Source organism: Lethenteron reissneri, chromosome 40 (genome assembly GCF_015708825.2).
Source record: "Lethenteron reissneri isolate LAM-NWPU_2019-01 chromosome 40, ASM1570882v1, whole genome shotgun sequence".
Taxonomy (NCBI): domain Eukaryota; kingdom Metazoa; phylum Chordata; class Hyperoartia; order Petromyzontiformes; family Petromyzontidae; genus Lethenteron; species Lethenteron reissneri.
In genome coordinates this window covers 7,023,233-7,046,166 of record NC_083818.1, presented here as the reverse complement: position 1 = coordinate 7,046,166, position 22,934 = coordinate 7,023,233, and the positions used below count along the sequence as shown (strand labels likewise).

At 51.1% G+C, this 22,934-nt stretch overlaps 1 protein-coding gene across 2 annotated transcripts in view; it reads left to right on the top strand.

Annotated features, from left to right (window-relative positions):
* The first annotated feature begins 300 nt into the window (after positions 1 to 300).
* LOC133352378 (solute carrier organic anion transporter family member 1C1-like) overlaps positions 301 to 22,934 on the top strand; it is a 31,134-nt gene continuing 8,500 nt past the window's right edge. Inside the window, exons 1-14 of one of the 2 annotated variants that reach the window (XM_061567975.1) lie at positions 301 to 356; positions 3,648 to 3,732; positions 4,663 to 4,804; positions 5,901 to 6,033; positions 8,546 to 8,661; positions 11,209 to 11,355; positions 13,615 to 13,701; positions 15,878 to 16,004; positions 16,719 to 16,786; positions 17,348 to 17,434; positions 18,731 to 18,895; positions 20,324 to 20,510; positions 20,782 to 20,959; positions 22,207 to 22,376. In XM_061567975.1, the coding sequence (XP_061423959.1) occupies positions 3,658 to 3,732; positions 4,663 to 4,804; positions 5,901 to 6,033; positions 8,546 to 8,661; positions 11,209 to 11,355; positions 13,615 to 13,701; positions 15,878 to 16,004; positions 16,719 to 16,786; positions 17,348 to 17,434; positions 18,731 to 18,895; positions 20,324 to 20,510; positions 20,782 to 20,959; positions 22,207 to 22,376 (1,682 nt within the window). In that variant the 5' untranslated portion in view covers positions 301 to 356; positions 3,648 to 3,657. Of the gene's footprint in view, positions 357 to 2,499; positions 2,521 to 3,647; positions 3,733 to 4,662; positions 4,805 to 5,900; positions 6,034 to 8,545; positions 8,662 to 11,208; positions 11,356 to 13,614; positions 13,702 to 15,877; positions 16,005 to 16,718; positions 16,787 to 17,347; positions 17,435 to 18,730; positions 18,896 to 20,323; positions 20,511 to 20,781; positions 20,960 to 22,206; positions 22,377 to 22,934 lie in introns of those variants that run through there. The other variant, XM_061567976.1, reaches the window with a different exon arrangement.

Sequence of the window (22,934 nt, the reverse complement as noted above, 5' to 3'; positions counted from 1 at the left end):
GCATATTTGAATCTTGGGGGATGTGTCCCCCCCAATATATATTATAATTACGGCCTTGGTGCTGCCTAACAGTGAGAGTGATTATAATCGGCTCCGAGTGGCATTTCTGACACACGTGCGGAGCGCAGCGTAAAACGTTGCGTTCCGCGCTTCCGCCAGGCTTGAGCTGCTATGAAAGAGCCACTTTGTAACATAATTCTGGGTTTGTGGGATGGGCTGGGGGGCGTGCAAAACCACAGCAACACGTGCTGCTGCTGCTGCTGCTGAGGCTGCTGTTGCCTCGTGGTGCTGCTGGCGTTGTTGTTTATTTTGTGTCAACTTCGGCAAGTGGCACGTCTGGAAGTGACCCGCAGTCGGTGAGTGAGAATATTTGCGGCTTTTGCGAGATGCTGTCAAGCGCGCTGCGCTGACCCCTAGACCCGAGTTCGATTCCCGCTCACGGTTCAACATCGGTGACGAATATCCCCAGCGGTTCTAGGCCTCCATCTAGGTCGACTCAACCTCAAATTAGTATCTGGTGCCGTGTGTAGTAAATATCGCTACCGGAGAGACAAAGGCGGCCGGGCGTGATGTTGGCCACCCACACCCTTCGTGTGGGCGCGTTGGCCTTCATAGGTGTTCGCTAACAGCACTTGCCCCAACAGTTCGTTAAGCCTATATGGGGGATCTCTGTCTTTGTGTTTAGGTGTGCCTGTGTGTGTGTGTGTACGGATGGATGTGTGCCTATCTGTCTTGCCTTCATCGGTGCTACTCGCTAACAGGACTTGCCCCGACGGTCTCTTAAGCCTATACGGGGGATCTTTGTCTTTGGTGATGTTGGGTTTTATAATTAATTAGTGTATCACTGGCAGAAGATGTCGAGGAGAGGACCAACTCGTGCTTAACAAAGGTAAGTGAGAGAATATTTTCAGCATCCATGTATCGCGTGGTGACGGTGGATGTGGCAGTGAGTGAATGAGCTTGCGTGTTGTATCTTTCGCTCTGTCACTTCACGATACATCTCAGAGCTCAGAGACAGACCCCTGTTCGCAGCTGCCCCTGTGCGGCCCGAGGTGACTCGGCACCTTGCCCGGTGCCACTAGGAGGCAATGATTGCTACGTGAACAATGTGTGGGTAATTGTATTATTATTTTGTTGCAAATTTAAACCGAGATTGGCATAGTGGTGGTGGTGATGGGGAGTGGGATTGTAGCTGTTAGCACAGAACTACAACCTGAGGTCCCTTCAATTGATCTCATACCATGTGTATCTTTTCCAAAGCTGGGTGGTTTGGAACATCAATCATAACTTAATACTTTACCAATTACAGACATAGTGTACGGGTTTGTGAAGTTATTTTTTCTTTTTGAACACACTTGCTGAGCACAGGCCCAAGGTCACGAAACGTCGAGCAGTCATCAACAAACGGCACGATCCTGCAGTGTGGTGGGTGAGTGTCGTTGTGACCTCGGGGAGCGGTTGTGTAGCGGTCAGCGCGCTTCGCTACGAACCCGGCCATCGCTAACGGTCAACACCGGTGACGATTATCTGAAACGTTCCTGGGGCGCCCCTAGATCGACTCAGCCTCAAGCGAGTACCTTATGCGGTATGTAAATATCGCCACTGGGGAAACAAAGGCGTTCGGGCGTGTTGCTGGCCACCCACCCCCTCGTGTGCCGTGCTGGCTTTTGTAAGTGCTCGCTAACAGCACTTGCCCCTACATTATGTTAAGGCTATACGGGTGATCTTTGTCTTTGGTCGTGGTGGTGGTGGTGATGATAGTGCTGGTGGTGGTGAACACTTGACAGCAGACCCTCTCAGATGCACCGACTACGTCAGCGATGAATTTAACACTGATAAGCCGAAGACATTTCGTCATACATTTATTGCACGCTGCTTAATTTGATGGTGATAACGTTTAGCGCTTTGCAATGTGCTCGGTGGCTGGTGCCCGCGGAGAGAGCTCGAGACAGTCGTTGGAGCAGAAGAACCAGTGCAGACTGAAGACCAGCTCGTTCACCACTCACTCACTCAGTCATTCACCACTCACTCACTCAGTCACTCAGTCACTCACTCAGTCACTCACCCACTCAGTCACTCACTCAGTCACTCAGTCACTCACCACTCACTCACCATACAGGTTACTCACCACTCACTCACTCAGTCACTCATCACTCACTCATTCACTCAGTCACTCACTCACTCAGTCACTCACCACTCACTCACCATACAGGTTACTCACCACTCACTCAGTCACTCACTCACTCAGTCACTCACTCAGTCACTCACTCACTCACTCAGTCACTCACTCACTCAGTCACTCACTCACCCACTCACTCACCTACTCACCTACTCACTCACCCACTCACTCACCTACTAAGAGTACCAGCTCGCTAGCCCTGGGACTACTACCCTGACTCGCTGCTCTTGTAAGAGCCGAGCAGGGCAAGCCAGGGGCGACCTCAGAGCAGCGAGGTCTGTGTCCTTGTGAGGGCCAGGCTCGTGTGGCTGAGGGTCGCACCTGACCCGAAGCTGGGCCAGGTGAGTTAGCCTCCACTAGGATGGTCTGGGTTAGAGGAGTGTAGTAGGAGCTAACGGGGAACGGTTAGCCGAGGGACACTGCCTCGGATAGAACCGGGTGAAGGGGCCCGTTACCCCTTCCAGTGTTCGGGCGCGCTACGTACCGTATAGTACCCATTTGTTAATAAATACGTGTTGCCTCCGTCAAACGTCTCCTGCGCTACTTACGCCGCTACAACTGGACGCTGTGTAAATCTTCATTGTCATTTATTGACGTGGTATGGGTTGTTGATAAGCAAGGGAGAGGTTGCATGTGTCAGTTAAGTGAGTGACAGATCACAGGTGTCGTGTTATACGTGTGTGAGTGTGTAAGTTGGTGAGGAAATGCGTGTTCATATGTATGCGTCTATCCGTTGCCTTTTGCTACAATTCAATTATAATTCTGCCATTGGTGTCGTGTCTCGCGACAAGAAGTTGCGTCCGTTCGGGACTTTCAGAGTGAGCAGTGCATCACGCCGCGTGGTAAAAAACAAACACATTCCTTGCGGAAGGAGCTGGTAGGAACGTTGGGTTGCTCGGTCAATGGCCTGCAGGGTCAACGGCGGCGTGGTGCATTCCGCAAATATGCCCGACTGTGAGGGCGGGCACAAGCCGGCGTGAGTAGGTTAAACGTTGAGTTTTATAAGGGCACCACGGGGTGACCAGCCCCTCCCCACCCTCCCCTCCCACCCCCCACCCAGCCCCACCCTCCCCACCCTACCCACCCAGCCCTTCCCCACCCTCCCTCCTCACCCAGCCCCTCCCTCCCCACCCAGCCCCTCCCTGCACGACGGACGGACACAATAATACCCTGTTACCGACAATCTTGCCCCCCCCCCCCCCCCCACAGAGACACGTTTGTCGTATTCCGATCGAACCGACGTTTTGAATTCTCAAAGCTGCGATTTAGCCAAATTTAATTGTGATCGGAGTTTATTTGCACGCGGTCACTGGTGACCGGGCTTAGACCATCGAACTCACTTACGCTTGAAAACCCGGTCTCATTACGGGCGGCTAAACCCCGAATTCGAAGCTAAGATCTCAGCAAGGCACCCAGCCACCTGAGTAATGTTTTTTTGTTAATTAACATTCAGGTCTTTATTTTGCAGGACGCAGATCATGGGGAAGGGACGCTGGCTTGGAGAAAGCCCAGGTTCAGAGGATGCTAAACTGCCCCGGTATGCCAGCATTAAGGTGAGGTTCCCGTCTCGTGAACGGGAGCGAGATGGACCGCTGCCGCATCGCCGGGGCCGTGAGAGATGATGACGGCTTCCCCAGACTCTCGTCGAGCTAGGGATATAGATCATGGCCGGTCTCGCTGCGTGAATGTGCAGTTTGTGGACGAGAAGTGGCATTAGCGGTGAGCACGCTGTGCCGCCGATCTTGGTGAATTAAGTTGTCATCACATCTACCCCTCCTTTTAAGGAACGAAACGGGAGGATTTGTCCACAAATCCGGCTGTCGCCTGATGAAGCCAGTTGTAATTACTGGCGAGACGTCGTACTCAGATTGTAAATGTCGTGGCTTTGCTCTCCAACACACCGGTGTGCTGTACTAGTGACGAATTGGCACGTTCTGCTTACGTGACAAACCTTACTAGTTCGCTGTGTCTGGTGATGGTGGGTTTAACGACACATTTATATATTTACGCGATCTAACCCATCAAAAACCTGCATTATGGATGATATTGGTCGCGAAAGCCTACGTGTTAAACCAGGTAAAGCTCACTGAGCTATACAGCTCTTTTTTTCAGAAGCGACCTGGCCACAATTGATAGCTCAACCAAGTGGCTTATCGCGTAGAAATTTAGAGCAGCCAAATTATCTTAACATATCTGAACCAGACCTGGGCATATCCGACCGAGGTCAACTCAGCATTAAATGAGTACTTGGCGCAATGTAAAAACGTCCGCACCTCCGATTATCATGGTTGATGGCTACGTACGGTGCAAAAGAAGTTCAACATGCATATATCGCCACTGGGGAGACAAAGGCGACCGGGCGCAGTGCTTGCCACACAGCCTCCTCGTGCACCGTGCCGGCCTCCACGGACGCTCGCTAACAGCACTTGCCCCAACAGCCTGTGCAGGCTACACAGGGGTGGGGGGATCTTTGTCTTTGGCAGGCGTTCCTGGCCAGCCTGTCACTGCTGTACTTCTGCAAGGCGCTCACGGCTGCCTACATGAAGGGCGCCATCACCAGCATCGAGCGGCGCTTCTCCCTGCCCAGTTCTCTCGCAGGCACCATCGATGGCGGCTTCGAGATGGGTGGGCTCCACACCACAGCAATAACAACAGCAATGGCTCACCGTCGCTTTTCCTCCTCCTCCTCTTGTTAAGGAGCGCAGACTTTCAGCGGTGTATTGTATGGGTCCATAGTTTGAGTTGCGTGGCCACAATCTCAATGCTGCGGCTTGCCTTTAATGTATATCTATGTACATGTAGCTATCTCTACGAGTCTCTCTGTGTATCTCTGTGAGTCTCAATGGGTTTACTGCTTGATCCATAGTTGGGTTGTATGGCCACAATTGTATTCCATTCATTACACATTGATTACACCCCCTCACGCCTCCGATCAAAACATACATCTAGCTTCTCCCAGAGAATATTTTCACCAATCTAAAACTAATCCACTTTATGTCACTAGGTAAGGCCCACTGAACTATATAGCTATTTTTAAAAAGTGACCTTGCCACAAATGATAGCTCAATAATGTGGCTTATCATCACGTGGAAATGTATAGCAGCCAAATACTCTTATCACATGTTGATTCTAAATGTGGAGGGGAAAATCGGAGGACCCGGAAAAAAATCCACGCGACCACAGGGAGATAGAGGGAGACACGCACACTCCAAATATACAGCAGGCGTCAGGGTCGGCATCGAACCCACGAGCTCCTGCATACCAGGTGAAGTAGTTAGCATCTGTAGTAGTAGGTTTTTACCCTTTAAACTGGTACAAAACTGACACCTTTATACAAGGCATCATGTTTGCAATAACCGCAACACAAGCAGGTGTGGACCAATCAACTTCAAGGACAGTGCATATCATTACCATTATCAGAGTTGTTTCTTTTTGTTTGCATTTTGACTGCTTGTGTTGCGGTTATTGCAAACATGATGCCTTGTATAAAGGTGTCAGTTTTGTACCAGTTTAAAGGGTAAAAACCTACTATATTTTGCCACTGGTAAAGGAGATGTCTCATAGAGTAGTTAACGTCTCGCCAACCGTGGCGCCTCTGACAACCATCATCTCTGACATGCAGGCCACCTGCTTATTGCTGGTGGATCTGGCGTCCGGCTTCCTGGGTCTCTTCCCAGCCAACCGGGCTGAACGTGACCGTTGTGCCCCCCCACGTGTGCAGGCAATCTCCTCGTGGTTCTCGTGGTGAGCTACTTGGGCTCCCGGCTTCACCGTCCGCGGCTCATCGCCGTCGGCGCCACCGTGATGGCAGCGGGCACGTTCGTCATGGCGCTGCCGCACTTCTTCATGGAGCCGTGAGTGTGGAAAATGCGATGATAACGGAAGAAGAAGATGAAGAATCATAAATGATGAAAAAAATTAACCCGTAAAAACAAAGTTTTTCACTATAAATCCTTTATATGCGTGGCGGCTAGAGTCATCTCGTCCTCTGGCTTGAGATGGCTGCCACCTATGGGTCAGATGATTGCCTGCCACCATTAAGCAATTGGTAATTAAATATAAAAAAAAATTCAAAAAAAGTGTAAAGTTATGGAAAAAACATTTTCACGAAAATAAATTGTCACGCACAACGAGTCTGTGTGCAAAATGTCAGCTCGATTGGATCACGGGAAGTGGGTTAAAAAACGACCGAAAGATTTGCACGGTCGTAAGCGCGCAAGCAAGCAAGCAAGTGAACTTAATATAAAGGATTAAAAATAATAATGAATGACGATAGTGTCCGGCTAGAAAAGCGTGAGTTTAAAACGAGATGGAAAAATGTCATCAAGAGCAATAAAAAAAAACCCATCAGCAAGTTGCTGAATAACTGCAACGTGGCCCTCTTTGCCCTGGGTCACCGTCCAAAGTAAACTCGAGCAAATGTGACCGACTGGCAGCAGCAGCAGCAGCAGTGATGCTGTGTGATAGGCAACTCAACGCACTCGTCAACAACACCGCCTTAAAATAATAAACACAAACATATATATACAGGAACTTACGATGGAGATGCGTTACGACGACCCCATCGTAAGTCGAAGATATCATAAGTTGAAAATGGCCTCGCCTACCCAGGAGTCTTAAAGAATGGTGATATGTTAGCAAAACAGAGCAATTTACAGTACCGTACTGTATAAACTATATACTGTATGTATTTATTAATTACAATACTGTATTGCACAGTAAAATGTAAAGTAAAAAAAACAAGGTAAAATCTTAGCCTACCTATATGAACTGCAATTTAATATAAAGTTTTTTCAGGAAACAATCCTATCTGCTATAAAATATTTTAACATGCATTGAACGTATCGTATCGTGGTAACCCTAAAATGAAATCGCTAAAGCTACGTATCATAGCGTAGTGTATAGTGTAATGTAGTGTATAGTAATCATGTAGTGTATAGTGTAGTGTGTAGTGTATAGTAGTGTATAGTGTAGTGTATAGTAATCATGTAGTGTATAGTGTAGTGTGTAGTGTATAGTAGTGTATAGTGTAGTGTATAGTAATCATGTAGTGTATAGCGTAGTGTATAGTAGTGTATAGTGTAGTGTATAGTAATCATGTAGTGTATAGTGTAGTGTATAGTAGTGTATAGTGTAATGAATAGTAATCATGTAGTGTATAGTGTAGTGTATAGTGTAGTGTATACATGCATTGAACGTATCGTAACGTATCATATTGTGCTGTACTCACCAAGATTCTGTCCGTCGTTGTTGGTGGCAACATTAACTTAGTTGTCGGAAGAGAAGGATGACGATGATAAAGTTTCAGTATCGTACCTCGTACGCCGCTGTGTTTTCCTGCCGCGTGAAATGTAAAATATTTAACAATTTTGTCATATCGATATCGCCATCGTAAGATCGAAATATCGTAAGTCGGACCATCATAAGTCGGGGACTACCTGTAATTGGCGATGTTTCGGTAGTCATGAGTTACGGCCTCATCGAGGACAATAGACGATCAATCACCACGTGAACCCTTCGGTCATCCTCGCAGCAGCGGGTGTTGGGCTAACCATCCGGTCACACCGCATCATGTGCCTCTGGAGGCCGTCTGGAACGCTCTTTCTTCAAGATATTAGGAAGCCACAGGAGCTATGCACTTTTAAATCATCTAGATTGCTGGTTGTTGTGTTTAGTTTGATGTCCCCCCCCCCCCCCCGCAACTTCGATTAACGTGGTTGGCTTCGTGCGGTGCAACAGAAGTTCAACATCAGAATCAGAACATTTATACTGGAGGAGGAATCCGAAGAGCTATAAAGTTCTTTTTCACAGATGTCCAGTCAGGGCGGGTAACGACGTTACAACAACAACAATACAAAAACATGACAGTCGTGCAAAGTACATCAACATACATACGGTTACGCTGTGTTTTTTTATTAGACCCCCACGGGGCAATTTTGTCACTGCGTTTCCTCGCCATCGTCGGCCAACCACCATACAACCCAGTGCCGGATGATCCTAGTAGCACAAGTAGCTACATAAGTAGCTACGGGCCCCGCACTTTCAAGGGCCCCGCGCTAAATGCTTTCAAGCTATCAATTCCGGTTCAGTTATTCTGCACTTGCTCTATTACTATAGTACTATACCGCCTTCGACTTTTACGAATGACTGGGTGTTTAAGGTAAGCGATTTGTCGTATTATCTGGCTGTATAGCAAATTAAAAAAATACAATGACTTTACTGTGCAAGTAAAAAAGTGTGTGTTTTAATATTTACGTATTTATTTATTTAGGGCCCCTTTAAAACATATGCTACAGGCCCCGCACTGCAGCCACCACCACCACACGACCACCACCACCACCACTGTCGTTGGCTCTGCTCTCCCAGGTACAATGAGCACGAGGCTCAAGGCCACGCGCAGGCGAACGGGACGACCGGAGCTCTGCCCGCGCATTGCCTGTCCCGGTCAGCGGCGGCGGCCGAGACTGGAGCGCCTCCAGCGGGTACGGTGAGCGCGGTTTGGGCTACGTACGTACGGCGCGAAAGAAGTTCAACGTGCAAGTACATCAAACACATTCCTGCGGAGGGAGCTGGTAGGAAGGTTGGGTTGCACGGTCAATGGCCAGGGTCAACGGCGGCGTGGTGTATTCCGCAAATATACCCGACTGTGAGGGCGGGCACAAGCCGGCGTGAGCAGGTTAAACGTTGAGTTTTATAAGGGCACCACGGGGTGACCAGCCCCTCCCCACCCAGCCCCACCCCTCCCACCCCCCACCCAGCCCCACCCTCCCCACCCAGCCCCTCCCCACCCTCCCCACCCAGCCCCTCCCCACCCAGCCCCACCTTCTCCACCCAGCCCCTCCTCACCCTCCCCTCCCCACCCAGTCCCTCCCTCCCCACCCAGCCCCTCCCTGCACGACGGACACAATAATCCCCTGTGGGCTGGTGTAACCAGGAGGTTCCTACCAGTATAAACGTGTGCCAGACCAGGGACCGCAGCGACCTATTTCAACAGGGGGTATGCGAGATAAGACTGTGACACCCCCCCCGCCTCCTTTCTTACTGAAATAACTATGGATGTTTTTAACTCGTAAGCAATACTATGTCGGCTATAACTGTATATATAAATAACTCAAACTACAATGGATACCCATGGTCATTTATATGCATTCATTAATCCCCCCCCCCACTTCACGCAAGAAGAATACACAAGTGCGGTCACCACATCCTCGCCTCTATTTAAGGAACGAAACAGGTGGGCTTCTCCACAAATCTGGCTGTCGCCTGATGAAGCTAGTTGTATTTACTGGCGAAACGTCGTACTCACATTGTAAATGTTGTGGCTTGGCTCTCCAACACACCGGTGTGCTCTACTAGTATACTACACTAAACACTACACTACTATACACTACACTATACACTACACTATACACTACACTACTATACACTACACTATACACTACACACTAGTGCTGTAAGAGTGACGAATTGGCCACGTTCTGTTGACGTGACAACCCTTACTAGTTGGCTGTGTCGGGTGGTGGTGGGTTTAACGACACATATATATATATTTACGCAATCTAAACAAAAAAACAACTTTTACACTATGAGACCTCCTTTACCAGTGGCAAAATATAGTAATAGGTTTTTACCGTTTCAACTGGTATAAAAATTAACCCGTAAAAACAAAGTTTTTCACTCTAAATCCTTTATATGCGTGGCGGCTAGAGTCATCTCGTCCTCTGGCTTGAGATGGCTGCCACCTATGGGTCAGATGATTGTCTGCCAGCATTAAGCAATTGGTAATTAAATATTTTTAAAAATTCCCTAAACAGTGTAAAATTTTGGAAAAAAATTTTCACGAAAATTAATTCTCACGCACAACGAGTCTGTGTGGAAAATGTCAGCTCTATTGGATCACGGGAAGTGGGTTAAAAAACGACCGAAAGATTTGCACGGTCGTAAGCAAGCAAGCAAGCACGCAAGCACGCAAGCAAGCGAACTTAATATAAAGGATTAAAAAAACTGACACCTTTATACAAGGCATCATGTTTGCAATAACCACAACACAAGCAGTCAAAATTAAAAAAAAGAGACAACTCTGATAATGATAATGATGTGCACTGTCCTTGAAGTTGATTTGTCCACACCCGAGACAGCGTTTCTAGTCTCCATTGGTGTTGGACCAGATGACGCCAAAAGGCGTACAACTCAAAAACAGCGCACTACAGAGTATTGAGAGCTCGGGGTAAGCATTTACACTATGAGACCTCCTTTACCAGTGACTCTACTATGAACTAGCGGTGACGGTAACTGCGGGGGGGGGGGGGGGGGCACGGCTGGGACGCCCTCCCCCAGTTCGGGGAATGAAACAGAACCCAGCGGTGACCCCCACGCCAGGGGTCTTCGTGACCCCCTTTCAGCGACATCCAGAGGTCGCAAACGGGTTTTGATTCCTTACCCGTACCCGACCGCACCAGGGTCGCAAACGGGTACCCGTACCCTACCCGATACCCGGCTACCCGTACCCGGCCGGGTATCGGGTAAGGTACGGGTATCGGGTACCCGATTGCGACCTCTGGGATAAAGCTACGTTGCAGGCGCGGGTGGGTTGATTCTAGGAACTTGAATTGTGAGAAGAGACAAGACGTTGGGAAATGAGTGACAAACAGTTACTCACCAGTGACTCACGGGCTACCCGTACCCGGCCGCACCAGGGTCGCAAACGGATACCCGTACCCGACCGGGTAAGGGTAGCCGGGTATCGGGTAGGGTACGGGTATCGGGTACCCGGTTGTGACCTCTGGGATGAAGCCATGTTGCAGGCGCGGGTGGGTTGATTCTAGGAACTTGAATTGTGAAAAGAGACACAAGACGTTGGGAAATGAGTGACAAACGGTGACTCACCAGTGATTCACGGCCTACCCGTACCCGGCCGCACCAGGGTCGCACCGGGTACGGGTAGCCGGGTATCGGGTAGGGTACGGGTATCGGGTACCCGGTTGCGACCTCTGCCGACGGCTCTCCGTGGGCGCCGTGCTCGCCAGCAGGCTGCGCGCAAGGCTCGGGCAGCCGGCTCTGGGTGCTGCTTCTTGCGGGAAACATCCTCCGCGGGGTGGGTGAGACGCCCGTCACCCCGCTCGGAGTCTCCTACCTGGACGACTTCACCCGCCGCGAGGATTCCGCCTTCTACCTGGGTGAGACGCGCACGGGGCACGCGCGTTGCACGGGGGGGCTTGGGGGGCAGGTGGAGCGCGTCACGGTGGCTGGGAGATGTTAACTACCTTGACTGAACGGGCGGTGGGGTGGTGGGGTGGTTGTGCGGTGGGTGGTTATGCGGTGGGGTGGTTGTGCGGTGGGTGGTTGTGTGGTGGGTGGTTGTGTGGTGGGTGGTTATGCGGTGGGTGGTTGTGTGGTGGGCTAGTTGTGTGGTGGGTGGTTGTGTGGTGGATGGTTGTGTGGTGGGCTAGTTGTGTGGTGGGTGGTTGTGCGGTGGGTGGTTGTGTGGTGGGTGGTTGTGTGGTGGGTGGTTATGCGGTGGGGTGGTTGTGTGGTGGGTGGTTGTGTGGTGGGCTAGTTGTGTGGTGGGTGGTTGTGTGGTGGGTGGTTGTGTGGTGGGTGGTTGTGTGGTGGGTGGTTGTGCGGTGGGTGGTTGTGCGGTGGGTGGTTGTGCGGTGGGTGGTTGTGCGGTGGGTGGTTGTGCGGTGGGTGGTTTGTGCGGTGGTGGTTGTGCGGTGGGGCGGTTGTGCGGTGGGGCGGTTGTGTGTGGGTGTTGTGTGGTGGGGCGGTTGTGTGGTGGGGCTGTTGTGTGGTGGGTGGTTGTGTGGTGGGTGGTTGTGTGGTGGGTGGTTGTGCGGTGGGTGGTTGTGCGGTGGGTGGTTGTGCGGTGGGTGGTTGTGCGGTGGGTGGTTGTGCGGTGGGTGGTTGTGCGGTGGGTGGTTGTGCGGTGGGGCGGTTGTGCGGTGGGGCGGTTGTGTGGTGGGTGGTTGTGTGGTGGGGCGGTTGTGTGGTGGGGCTGTTGTGTGGTGGGTGGTTGTGTGGTGGGTGGTTGTGTGGTGGGTGGTTGTGTGGTGGGTGGTTGTGTGGTGGTTGTGTGGTGGGTGGTTGTGTGGTGGGTGGTTGTGTAGTGTTTGTGTGGTGGGTGGTTGTGTGGTGGGTGGTTGTGTGGTGGTTGTGTGGTGGGTGGTTGTGTGGTGGGGTGGTTGTGTGGTGGGTGGTTGTGTGGTGGTTGTGTGATGGGTGGTTGTGTGATGGGTGGTTGTGTGGTGGGTGGTTGTGTAGTGGTTGTGTGGTGGGTGGTTGTGTGGTGGTTGTGTGGTGGGGTGGTTGTGTGGTGGGTGGTTGTGTGGTGGGGTGGTTGTGTGGTGGGTGGGTGGGTGGTTGTGTGGTGGTTGTGTGGTGGTTGTGTGATGGGTGGTTGTGTGGTGGGTGGTTGTGTAGTGTTTGTGTGGTGGGTGGTTGTGTGGTGGTTGTGTGGTGGTTGTGTGGTGGGTGTTGTGGTGGGTGGTTGTGTGGGTGGTTGTGTGGTGGTGTGGGGGGTGGGGGGGGTTGTGTGGTGGGTGGTTGTGTGGTTGTTGTGGGTGGTTGTGTGTGGTTGTTGGTGTGTGATGGTGGTTGTGTGGTGGTGGTTGTGTAGTGTTTGGTGGTGGGGTGGTTGGTGGTGGGTTTGTGTGTGGTGGTTGGGGGTGTGTTGTGTGGGTGGTTGTGGGTGGGTGGTTGTGGTGGGTGGTTGTGTGGGGGTGGTTGTGTGGTGGTTGTGTGGTGGTGTGGGGTGGTTGTGTGGTGGGTGGTTGTGTGGTGGTTGTGTGGTGGGTGGTTGTGTGGTGGGTGGTTGTGTGGTGGGTGGTTGTGTAGTGGTTGTGTGGTGGGTGGTTGTGTGGTGGGTGGTTGTGTGGTGGTTGTGTGGTGGGTGGTTGTGTGGTGGTTGTGTGGTGGGTGGTTGTGTGGTGGTTGTGTGGTGGTTGTGGGGTGGTTGTGTGGTGGGTGGTTGTGTGGTGGTTGTGTGGTGTGGTGGTTGTGTGGTGGGTGGTTGTGTGGTGGGTGGTTGTGTGGTCGGTGGTTGTGTGGTGGTTGTGTGGTGGGGTGGTTGTGTGGTGGGTGGTTGTGCAGTGGGGCATGGTTGTGCGAGGGGGAGCGGTAGTGTAGTGGTTATCTCGCTGCGTTACGAACCTGGTGACCCGAGTTCGATTCCCGCTCACGGCCAACACCAGTGGCGATTAACTGAACCAGTCCGGGGCCTCCCTTAGGTAGACTCAGCCTCAAATAAGCACCTGGTGCGGTGTTTAAAAACATCGCCACTGGGGAGACAAAGGCGGCCACCCACCCCCTCGTGCGCCATGCCGGACTTCATAGGTGCTACTCGCTAACATCACTTGCCCCAGCAGTCTGTTAAGGCTACACGGGGGGGGGAGACCTTTGTCTTTGTGTGGTGGGTGGTTGGTGGCTGCCGCTTGCAGGTTGTGTGCACACGATGGGGCTCGTGGGGCCGGTGCTGGGATTCCTGCTGGGATCGCTGTGCTCCAGACTCTTCGTCAACTTCCCAGGTCTGAGCACGCCCCCACCCTAGCCCCCCTCCCGCATCGGCAGGCCCCCAATAAGGGGCCGTCCATAAATGACGTCACGCACCTAGGGGGGAGGGGGTCAGACATTTGTGACGATGTGTGACGAGGGGGGAGGGTTGCGAAATTTGATGTCACATCAAAATGCGCAACTTTAAATAACTTTAGACAACACGTTATACTTATTTAACCTGACGAAGGACACTTGTGTTGCGCCCAAAACGTCGTGATTTGTTTTAATTTATACCTACGTGACTTTATCGAAAGAACGAAATAGTATTAATTAAATAGACTTTTTAATAAATGTTTTCTCCAACAACATCAGAGTGCAGCGCCACATTAAATACGCACTACAATGACAATAGTTTAAAGCGATTTGAAGCATGGTTTATTTGGGAGGGGGGGGCAGAGCTTTGTGACGTCATATTTGAGGGGGGGGTCTGACTTTTTGTGACGCCGTGTGACGAAGGCGGGGGGGGGGGTCAAAAATCTTCCAAAATCGCGTGACGTCATTTATGGACGGCCCCTAAGCGCACCAACGTTAATCCAACGACAACCAACCTTGGCCCAACGTTGCATGTTTGGTGGGTCTTTATTTGATAATCGATTTTTTAAAAATATATATTTTTTACTTTAACGGATCGCGCTTTTTTCATTCCTTAAATGTTTCATCCGGCGATAAAATATTAAAACAAATTACGCGAGGGAGCGATACCCATGACATTTTGTAAATGAAGATAATTTGATTAACACGGATCATATATTGCACAGTATATTATCAAGGTACCGCCATGTCACAGCACTTTTATATTCAAGCTAATTGAAACTGAGCATCGCTAATTATGACGTAAGGCCACGGCACCGATCACAGCAGCAGCGTATGCGGCGGCGCTGGCGGCGGGAGATGATGATGATTTAAACCTGGAACGCGCTGCCACGGAGTATTCGCTCGCTCGCGTTGAGCGAGAGAGAGAACGCCTCAGAGGTGTGAGCAGTAACTCCTGATGACGACCGCTTGTGTTGCGATGAAAACATCGTGATATTTTTCATTCATTTTATTAGATTGTTATTATTTTGTCTATCTACGTGACTTTACCGAAAGAACCATAGAATATGAATTCCTGCAGTCACGAAAGTTTTAAGTCAAATTTTCACAAAGGGATAGGGAAGGTAGCCAGCACAACCCCCCCCCCCAAGCTCTGCGATCCTCTACACAGGAACGCGTTGATGGCCAATTAACGAGGGTTTGTACACGTGGGAGGAAAAACCGGAACACCCAGAGAAAACCCACGCGTGCGAGGGCCAACGCTCTATCCTATACAGCAGAGGTCCCAACCGGGTACCCGATACCCGTACCCTACCTGATACCCGGCTACCCGTACCCGGCCGGGTACGGGTACCCGTTTGCGACCCTGGTGCGGCCGGGTACGGGTAGGCCGTGAGTCACTGGTGAGTAACCGTTTGTCACTAATTTCCCAACGTCTTGTCTCTTCTCACAATTCAAGTTCGTAGAATCAACCCACCCGCGCCTGCAACATGGCTTCATCCCAGAGGTGGCAATCAGGTACCTGATACCCCTACCCTACCCTACCCGGCCGGGTACGGGTAGGGTAGGGTACGGCCGGGTACGGGTACACGTTTGCGACCCTGGTCCGGCCGGGTACGGGTACGAGTAGACCGTGAGTCACTGGTGAGTCACCGTTTGTCACTCATTTCCCAACGTCTTGTCTCTTCTCACATTTCAAGTTCCTAGAATCAACCCACCCGCGCCTGCAACATGGCTTCATCCCAGAGGTCGCAATCAGGTACCCGATACCCGGGTACGGGGAGGGTACGGGCACGGCCGGGTACGGGGGCACGGCCAGGTACGGGTACCCGTTTGCAACCCTGGTGCGGCCGGGTACGGGTAAGGAATCAAAACCCGTTTGCAACCTCTGCCATACAGATAGAACAGGCGGAGTCCCCAATTATTGCCGTACAGCGACCTAGGCTACAGCACCACCTCCTAGCGATCCGCCATCCCTCGCTGCTGCCTCCACAGCGCTGGTTTAAAGGCAGCCCACGTGCGCAGTGGCGGTAGCCGCCACGCCGTCTCAGCTGGACGTGAAGCTCACGCCGGCGGACGCCGTGTTGTGCCCGCCGCACGCCTTGGTGCTGTCAGACTGGGTGTCCATGCAAGTGCAGGACAAGCGCTGGGTGGGTGCCTGGTGGCTCGGTTTCCTCGTCGCCGGCGCTCTCAGCCTGCTCGCCTCGCTGCCCTTCTGGGCTTTTCCGCGCAACCTCCCTCGGTGAGGACAGATACTCTTGAATCAAGATCGAAAACTCGGTCTCTCTGGAACTGCTCTTTGTGTGTGTGTGCGTGCATCAAGTATTCGCATCGACTGCCCCCGGTTTGTGCGGATGCGGTTTAGGATGAACCATGAGCTCTCCAAATGAATACAAAATTTATACATATATGTTGTATTTAACACGTAGGCTGTCGCGACAGATATCCATAATGCAGGTTTTTTTGGGTTAGATCGCGTAAATATATAAATGTGTCGTTAAACCCGCCACCACCCGACACAGCCAATTACAGCCAATTATTAAGGTTTATCTTCTTGGTTCTTTCGGTAAAGTCACCTGAGGACGGCTGCTTGCGTTGTGGCCGAAACGTCGTGAGAATTATTTTATAGTTTTATTTTTATTATTTTATTATTTCCATTCTACGTGACTTTACCGAAAGAACCAAGAAGATGAATCCCTGCAGTCACGAAAGCTTTAAATCGAAATTTAGTAAGGTTTGTCAAGTAAACATAACGTGCCAAATCGTTACTAGTACAGCACACCGGTGTGTTGGAGAGCCAAGCCACAACATTTTAAAGGTGTATTATGGATATTTTGTATCGTCTCAACGGAATTGAATGTAGACACATGACTATGCTGCATTGAACGCGTTCACGTAACGGCGTCTGCGGTGCTATCCGTGTGTCAACTGCCCTGTCCGCCGTTGTTTCGCGCAGTGAAAAGGAGCCGAGACGATCGTCGGAGATGTACTCGATGCCTGTCAAGGACATTCTGCTCACGTCAGGTGACCTCACTTGGGAGACACGTTCACCGCTCACTTGGGATTGTGCCACTGTGATCACAACTTGTGCGGGGCGGGGGGCACGGAACGTTGGTGCAGTGTTTGACTGGCAGACTGAATGAAAAGTAAAAAAAAATATTTTTTCTTTTTAAAAAAACTTTATTTTTTATTTTTTAAAAAAACTTTATTTTTTATTTTACCAAGTAAGGCCCCAACTGAGCTATGTAGCTCTTTTTCCGAAATGGCTCGGCCAACGAAGTGCCTTATCGCGTGGGCATTTCTAGCAGGAAAGTACCATAAACGCATGTTGATTCTAAATGTGGAGGGATAAAACAGGAGGACCTGGAGAAAAATCCACGCGACCACAGGGAAAGAGAAATGCAAACTCCAAATATACAGCAGCAGGCGTCAGGGTCCGTATCAAACCCACGACCTCCTGTATACCAGGCGAGGTAGTTAACATCTTGCCACCCCAGCACCAACGCTTGCAGGGCTGTCTGTACAGAACGAGCGGGTTTAACCCCTCCCGCGATCATCATCATCATCATTGCCTCCGTGGTACAGGAGACAAGGACGATTGTGCCACGGACTTCCCCAGGAGAGGGTCGCACAGCTCGACGCTATCGACGTCTCCCACGTCGCTCATCAGAGGTGCGTATAGTGGACTTCTTTCGCACCGTACTTAGCCAACCGTGCTAATCAGAGGTGCGGGGGGAAGGACAACAAATTAAACAAAAAAAGCAGTTCTAAAGAAATGAGTTTTCAATCGAGATGGTGATTTAAAAGTGCACAGCTGCAGTAGTCCAGTGGCTTCCTAATATCGGAAGGAAGAGCATTCCAGACGGCCGCAGAAGCGCATCTTAAAGCGCGCGATGCAGTGTGAGCGGTCTTTGTTCAACGGTTGGCCCAAAAGCCGCTCCTGCGAGGATGACCGGATAGTTCACGTGGTGATAGTTTACGCTTCTTGACGAGACTGTGACTCGTTACTACTCACAAACTCTAACCAGCAGCAACACCGGCAAGGAGGTTAACGGTGATAAGCAGTTCTAAAGAAATTATTTTTCAATCTAGATGATGATTTAACAATGCACAGCTCCGGTGGTTTTCTAACATCACAAAGCAGAGCGTTCCAGACGGCTGCACATCTGAAAGCCTGCGATGCAGTGACCGTCTTTGTTCGATGGTTATCCAAAAGCTGCTGCGAGGATGACCGGAGTTTGTGTGATGGTTTTCTTCGTGTCCCGCATTTATAGCGGTATGCAGTGGGACTCACTTAAAGGTAAATTTTCTTTAAAAATCTCTCCTCCGAAGCTCAAAAAGCACAAATGGCGAGCAAAGCAACGCGGACTCGTCGGTTGCTGCGTCTCTACGCTGCACGAGCAATCCCACAATGCGCCACACTGCACAGTAACCTCCGTGGCATTGCGCGTTACTGAATTGGCCTGCGATTTTCGTGCGGGCCGTGGTGTGTTTACCTTTATTTTACATTGCTGTATAAAAAATTGTAAAATATATATTACACAAATATACAAGTAAATATGTTTTGCATGAGTTTGTCTCTGCACAGGGTGCTGTGTCCGCCACTGACTGACGCGGTGGTGTCTGTGTGCAGGGATTGCCGTGTCTCTGCACGGGGTGCTGTGTCCGCCACTGACTGACGCGGTGGTGTCTGTGTGCAGGGATTGCCGTGTCTCTGCACGGGGTGCTGTGTCCGCCACTGGCTAACGCGGTGGTGTCTGTGTGCAGGGATTGCCGTGTCTCTGCACGGGGTGCTGTGTCCGCCACTGACTAACGCGGTGGTGTCTGTGTGCAGGGATTGCCGTGTCTCTGCACATGGTGCTGTGTCCGCCACTGGCTAACGCGGTGGTGTCTGTGTGCAGGGATCGCCGTGTCTCTGCACGGGGTGCTGTGTCCGCCACTGACTAACGCGGTAGTGTCTGTGTGCAGGGATTGCCGTGTCTCTGCACGGGGTGCTTTGCCAACCGCTCGTTGTGGCTCTACTCGTTTCCCAAGTGCTCCAGGTCATGTCGCTGGTCGGGTTCGTGACGTTTAAGCCCAAGTTCATGGAGGAGCAGTTTGGCAAAACGGCGGCCGAGGCGAACATGTTCATGGGTACCTCTGATTCCCGCACCTCCTGTTAACACGGTTGGCTACGTACGGCGCGAAAGAAGTTAAATGTGCATACGTACATGGATGGGCACGCCAGCCTGCTGGGTGGCGACACGCACAGGCACGCGGCCGCTGGTGACACATGGAGTACGCCAACGGTCACACGGATAATGTAATAATGATAAATAATAAACTCGGTTTTCTCTATAGCCCTATTCGCACGGGCCTCAAAGCGCTTCACATAAAGCTGGAGAAAGCCTGTTGTAAAGACAGTTTAAAAAATTGTAACAGACACCGATGCCCTCGTGGACCGAGAGAAGGGCATTCAGCAATCGCGGTGCTTGGCTGTAAACAAAAATCTCCGTCTCTAATAGAACAAAGTCTCGTCTCTTGACAAGCACTAGCAACGATGGAAACGGGCAGCAGGGCTCGAGTCTTGTGAATGATGGCTGGGAGCCAGAGGTCACAACCGGGTACCCGATACCCGTACCCTACCCGATACCCGGCTACCCGTACCCGGCTGGGTAGCCGTTTGCGACCCTGGTGCGGCCGGGTACGGGTACGGGTAAGGAATCAAAACCCGTTTGCGACCTCTGCTTGGAGCCTTGTCTGGTAGAGGGACACAACCGGCAGGTTCACCAGAGTTTGGTGCTGAAGGCCAACCCCGTGTCAAAATGATAGAATGAAGAGGCGGATGAGAGCAGGACAGAGTTCTTTGGGAGAAGCGTCATGCCGAGAGAATGATAACGCTCTGTAATCGGTGTGTATTGCCAACCACGAAATGTACGTTGAAAAAGAAATCCCGTTTGCAAACAGGATACCATATTTGGAAGGATGTACAGATGTTATCCATCCTATTGATTTTTCCGAACTTTCACTCGGACAAGCGACCGCCTTTCTCAAATACCTGCGCAGGTTTTTGCGGCAGTGCCATAGACGGCTTTCGGCCTGTGCCGCGCACCGCTCGGCACTGCGTTCGGTGTTTTTGGCTTTGCTCGACAATTGGGAGCTTCCCCGGGAAGTGAAAGTGAACTTTTCCATAATACAGGTTTTTTTTGGGTTAGATCGCGTAAATAATATAAATGTGTCGTTAAACCCGCCACCACCCGACACAGCCAATTATTAAGGTTTCTCACGTAAACAGAACGTGCCAATTCGTCACGAGTACAGCACACCGGTGTGTTGGAGAGCCAATGCACAACATTTACCATCTGAGTACGACGTTTCGCCAGTAATTACAACCATCTTCATCAGGCGACAGCCAGATTTGTAGAGAAGTCCACCTGTTTCGTTCCTTATATAAAGGCGTAGATGTGGTGACCCCACTTGTGTGTTTTTCTTGCTCAAAGTGGGGGTGCGGGGGATTAACAAATCAACGTTCATAATGCGTGCCCATTGATCTTGTACTGTGCCCCCCCTCCCACTGCACAGGGGCGGTGAACGTACCCTCGGTGGCGCTGGGCATGTTCGGGGGTGGCCTGCTGATGCGCTGCCTGGCCCTGGGACCCCTGGGGGCCGCTCGCCTCTCCCTGGCGTCCGGCTCGGTGGCCTGGGCCCTCACGCTCGCCTTCTACGCGCTGCGCTGCGACGGCCCCAGCGTCGTCGGCCTGACCCACGCGTAGGCCCCCCCCCCCGCACGGACGGACGGCTTAGCGCCACGCGCACCCCTCGCGTGACGCGGCTGCGTGGGTATCAAGGAACGCGATGTGGATTTTTGGGAACGCCGTGTAGATATTACGGAACCGCCGCGTGGAAGTTACAGATTTCCGTGTGAAGATTCGGGAATGCCGTGTGGAGGTTACAGATCGCCGTGTGAAGATTCGGGAATGCCGTGTGGATATTGGGGAATGCCGTCGGGAGGGGCACCTACGTATCTCTGACTCCCGCAGGCCGCTGCTGGCTAGCCACGCGGGAGCGCGGGTCACCGGCTGCCCCGGCGCGTGCGAGTGCCGTGGGGACGCGTGGGAGCCCGTGTGCGGCTGGGACGGCCTCACCTACCTCTCGCCGTGCCTGGCCGGGTGTAACGCCACCGTCGGCGGCACCTCCACCCAGGGCGGAACGGCGCCGGTGAGCGCGTGCGTACGTGCAGTACGTCATGGTGGACACGCACGCACGCGTGCACGTGTGCGTATGTACAGTCTGTTCTCCTATAAGGCAGTAGTAGTCGTGTTCCTGAAGAACATATTCTTAGGTTTTTTCGGTAAAGTCACGTAGGTAAAAAAAATAATAATAAAAGTAAAATAAAATAATTTTTATTATTATTTAATTTTATTATATTACTTTATTTTCTTTTTCTTTTATTTTACTTTTATTAATTTTTTTTTTACCTACGTGACTTTACCGAAAAAACCTAAGAATATGAATCCTTGCAGTCACGAAAGCTTAAAATCTAGAATTCCTGAAGAACGTTGTGTTATGGAAAAATCGCGTTATAATAAATAAATGATATATAATATAGGGTAAAGCACAGTTCGTGATAACACCTGAGATGCGTACGCAGGCTGAACAAAGACTGAGGCGTGTAGGTAGCATCTGGAAGCATCCAGCAGCATCCCGCCTTTTGCGCTGCTGTGCCGAGGCAGCCGTACAACCGCTTATTCCTACTCACGCGATGTAGTTCTGTTCATTCGATCGCGTTGTATCATGCCTGTCAACCCATAGTGTTTACCCGTTTTATTGGACAGGGAAAGTGAGTTTTCAGGTCCATACGGCATACGGCCGTTTCAATACGGGCAAAAAAAAAATCATAATTTGTGTCTATTTGTTTGTGTTTCTCGATTCTGATGGGACTTTGTAGGATGAACGTTGAGATGTATAAGGGGCACGGGATGACCAATAAGGTCTGAATTGGTCTGTAACAAGGTAGGGCACTGATAAGGGGTTGACAGGTGTGGTTATACTCTTGGTTCTTTCGGTTAAGTCACATAGAAGGGAAATAATAAAATTAAAAATATATTTGTATTATTTCCCTCACGTAGAAGGGAAATAAAAAAATAAAATAAAATATTCTTTCCCTTCTACGTGACTTTACCGAAAGAACCAAGAATATGAATCCCTGCAGTCACGAAAGCTTTAAATCAGGTATGGTTCTATCCAGGTTGGATCCGCGTTATTAACAAATGTGTTTTCCCTAAATACATTCATCGCGTTGTGTCCAAGTCGTTTAATTTTTCTCAGAAGCAAACGAAAATACGTGCGGTCCATTCCAAATTTGCGTGATTCTCTTTTTTTTTCCACGTGAGTTGTGGCGAAACCTGTGGATCTGGAGGAAGGGAGCACTTCGTACATCCGAGTTGCGTGTACCCCGCTGGTAGGTATTCACGGACTGCGTGTGTGTTGGTGGCATCGGAGGACGGGCCACGCTTGGGCTGTGCGCTCGCACCGCCTCTTGCGACCGCAGCTTCCACCTGTTCCTGGGCGTCACGGTGGCGTCGTCGTTCATCTACGCTCTGGGCTCCACGCCGGCCTACTTCGTATTTCTCCGGTGCGGGATCCGTGCGGCACTTCTAGTGTAGCCGCGGGTTGTAGCCGGGCGGCGGCGGCGGTGGCGCACGCCTGGAATCCAGCACAGTGGAGGCAAGGGGTTGGTAGGACCGCCGCACAAACGTTGTGCGACTGCCTTCCCTGTGGGTGTCAAGGAGGAGGCGTACCCTGGCCTGCCAGGAGAAGGCGCTACAGCAGAAATGTAGACCCCCCCCCCCCCACGTGTTTCCATCTGTGTGGGATAGAGCGTTGCTCCCTCGCACGTGTGGGTTTTCTCCGGGTGCTCCAGATTCCATCCACATGTAAGCACTCATCAATTGGCCGATTATACGTCAATATCAGGATCTTTATTTAGATTGAAGGAATCCAATGAGCTATGAAGCTCTTTTTCACAGATGTCCAGTAATATATAGAGGACCGCAGAGCTTGGGCGGTGCCAGCTGATCGCCTGGCTTTCTTCCTGCGGTCCCTCATGGCTCCAAGTACTCTCTCGCTTCTTGAGTGAGCGAATACTGTGCGGCACATTATACGTTGAAATTATCATTTATTATTATTATTA